The 2,533-nt window shown below is 38.9% G+C and overlaps 1 protein-coding gene across 1 annotated transcript; it reads left to right on the top strand.

Annotated features, from left to right (window-relative positions):
- Window positions 1–1,845: 1,845 nt before the first annotated feature.
- On the top strand, window positions 1,846–2,225 carry LOC126482075 (RNA-binding protein 1-like). Its single transcript, XM_050106050.1, has 2 exons — window positions 1,846–2,034; window positions 2,103–2,225. Exons 1-2 carry the CDS (start codon window positions 1,846–1,848, stop codon window positions 2,223–2,225), a joined length of 312 nt encoding a protein of 103 aa, XP_049962007.1.
- Window positions 2,226–2,533: the final 308 nt, after the last annotated feature.

Genomic DNA, 2,533 nt, shown 5'->3' with positions numbered 1-2,533 from the left:
CTGGCTAAAAGCACTGTGAAATGGATTACAAAGAGCAGTTGACATTCGTGGAGTCACAACGCTCACTCCATTCACCGCCTCTGCCTGCCATCATAGTATGTATATGAGGATGGCCAAATACTGACCGAAACCAGCTACTATCGAAATAAGTACTTTTGCTGTTGACACTGTTTGTAATCCATTTTTTTAATTTACTTTTTTGGAAACATGTTAGCTTTATCATCTTCTGACCCTCTCTTAACCCCATATTTAATTTACGATTTTTCCTCGCTTATCTCATGCATACATCTGTATCTCTACTACCTTTCACGTGGAAACTTGCTCATATGTTCGATCTGAACACAACAGCCATTGGCAGATACAGGATTTTTTTTTTTTGGTGAGTATGTTGGTCAGTTCTGACAAAAGATAGGACGGTACATTACCCTATTTAGTCTGAAGATTAATAATTTGACCGAAAATCGATAAAAAAATCTCTTGAAACTCAACAGCACCCATTATTTTTGATCGAAGCTGAGATCACCCTTGCCTCTGCAAATACGCCTTGGTCACTTTTACAACAATACTGAGTGGAATATTTCATTTCGTGCAAGTAGAATGTTCACTTCCCATGCTATCTGTGTCATACTGGCAACAAGAAGCAGGTAGAAGCAGTTCCAGATGAGTATTTGCTACATGGCATACACCGATGTAACGCTCCCTTATACGACAAAGCCATTAGCCATTCACTTTTAAACAAAAATAGTCATCCGTAGTTAAAAGAGTAGTTCACGAAGTTTCTTCTGATAGTGCACGCAGAGACCCTGTGGGAAGCAGTAGAATAGTGTGAGATATTGATGATTAGCAAAACTCGGCTTCCAGCCTGGAGACCACCCCCAAGATGATGTGTGCATATGATTCTGGTGTTCGTCCTGTCTTCTGCTAAATATATAAGAGGGTCCACCATTTTAAATTATTAAAAGAAGGGATACCTACATTTATGGAGATACATACTTCATCCTTTTCATTTTAAATGACACAATACGTTTGTGCTGTTGTCGTTCACTGGTTTTATGTTAAAACTGACTGCGAGAAACATCACATTTTCTTAATTTTATAATTATTGTTTTTTAAACGATTTTTTTTCTGAATCAGATTATATACAACCTATGTAATAGCAAGTGTTTGTGAATAGACAGAAAGTTTAGTTTCCCCCACGATTATTTCTGAATTATTAAATATAATGAACCCACGCTCACAGAGTGGAACTGTCAATGTCATTTAATGCCGCTCGAATGGCAATATCCTCTACCTCAGACGGTCAATATAGACAGTTTGGCAATGTTAATGAGCGTGTGGGGGCAGCTTTACGCATTCATATGTAAATATGGCTACATGTTGATCATCAACAATTTTTATGGCTTCTGTTGAGAGTTAATAATTCTTATCCATTACCTTTTCACCTCTCACACATTACAAAATTAGAAAATTCGTCTACGGAATTTTACCGTACTTCAGGTCCTTCTCTTCAGTACCCGCTTCCTTGAAGTTGTCAGCAATTATCTATGCAGTACTTCCGTTGGAAATATGTAATTCAAAATAACTTTTAACTTTAGTGTTATACAAGTATTAAATCGAGTATTAATGTTAGAAGATACACTAAGTTCTGTAGGTAATTAATTATTATAGCATAGTTGAGGATCACCGTTCCGGAAAACAAAAGAAAGAAGCATTTGCTTTCACGGAAACAAGCTTGCAACTTATATTGCTGTCCAAAGCACTTAAAAGGACGCCTCCATTTTCTCTGGTTCAACTGAGGTTACAGTTAAACGGTAGGTCGAACCGGCACAGGGATTGTGAGAAGTAATGTCTCGTTACAGGGAATGGGATCCTTCATGCAAAGTGTATGTTGGAAATTTAGGAAGCAGTGCTTCTAAATACGAAATTGAATCTGCGTTCAGCAAGTATGGCCCTTTGAGAGACGTGTGGGTTGCAAGAAATCCACCAGGCTTTGCATTCGTAGAGTTCGAGGATGCGAGGGACGCCGAGGATGCTGTTAGAGGATTGGATGGCATGAGGATGTGTGGAACACGTGTGAGAGTTGAAATGTCCACCGGCGGTAGTCGACGACCAGTAAACTCTGGCCGAAGGCGCTCAAGATCACGGACGCCACGCAGACGCTCTCACAGCCGCTCAAGATCCCGCAGCCGCACTCCAAGGCGCTCTCGTTCGGATTCAAGAGATAGAAGATGAACTGAACGTAATTAATCCATTCTTCTTGAAGAGACAATGTTCACTTCATGATTTTAAGCTTACTTTACAACACAACCATCATTTGACAAGCATCTCAGTGACATTACTGAAACAGTTGTTTTCTTTTTTTTTCTCCGTAAGTAATGTTTTATGTACTCTGGGTTCTATATAATATTATAGCATATAACATCTAGGCTGTTGCTTGCTTATGTTGTGAGACCAGTGTGGTATTAATATCTAGTATTGTAGATTTATATTATTATTCTACAGACGTGACAGTTATCAGCAATACTGCACATCC

The sequence above is a fragment of the Schistocerca serialis genome, chromosome 5, assembly GCF_023864345.2.
Source record: "Schistocerca serialis cubense isolate TAMUIC-IGC-003099 chromosome 5, iqSchSeri2.2, whole genome shotgun sequence".
NCBI lineage: Eukaryota > Metazoa > Arthropoda > Insecta > Orthoptera > Acrididae > Schistocerca > Schistocerca serialis.
The sequence above is the reverse complement of the archived record's forward strand: the minus strand, read 5'-3'. Positions and strand labels throughout refer to the sequence as shown.

Coding starts and splice junctions, on each gene's coding strand:
- LOC126482075 (XM_050106050.1), top strand. CDS start 1,846: ATGTCTCGTTACAGGGAATGGGATCCTTCATGCAAAGTGTATGTTGGA. Junction 2,035..2,102: donor CGAGGGACGCCGAGGATGCT/GTTAGAGGATTG, acceptor CACCGGCGGTAG/TCGACGACCAGTAAACTCTG.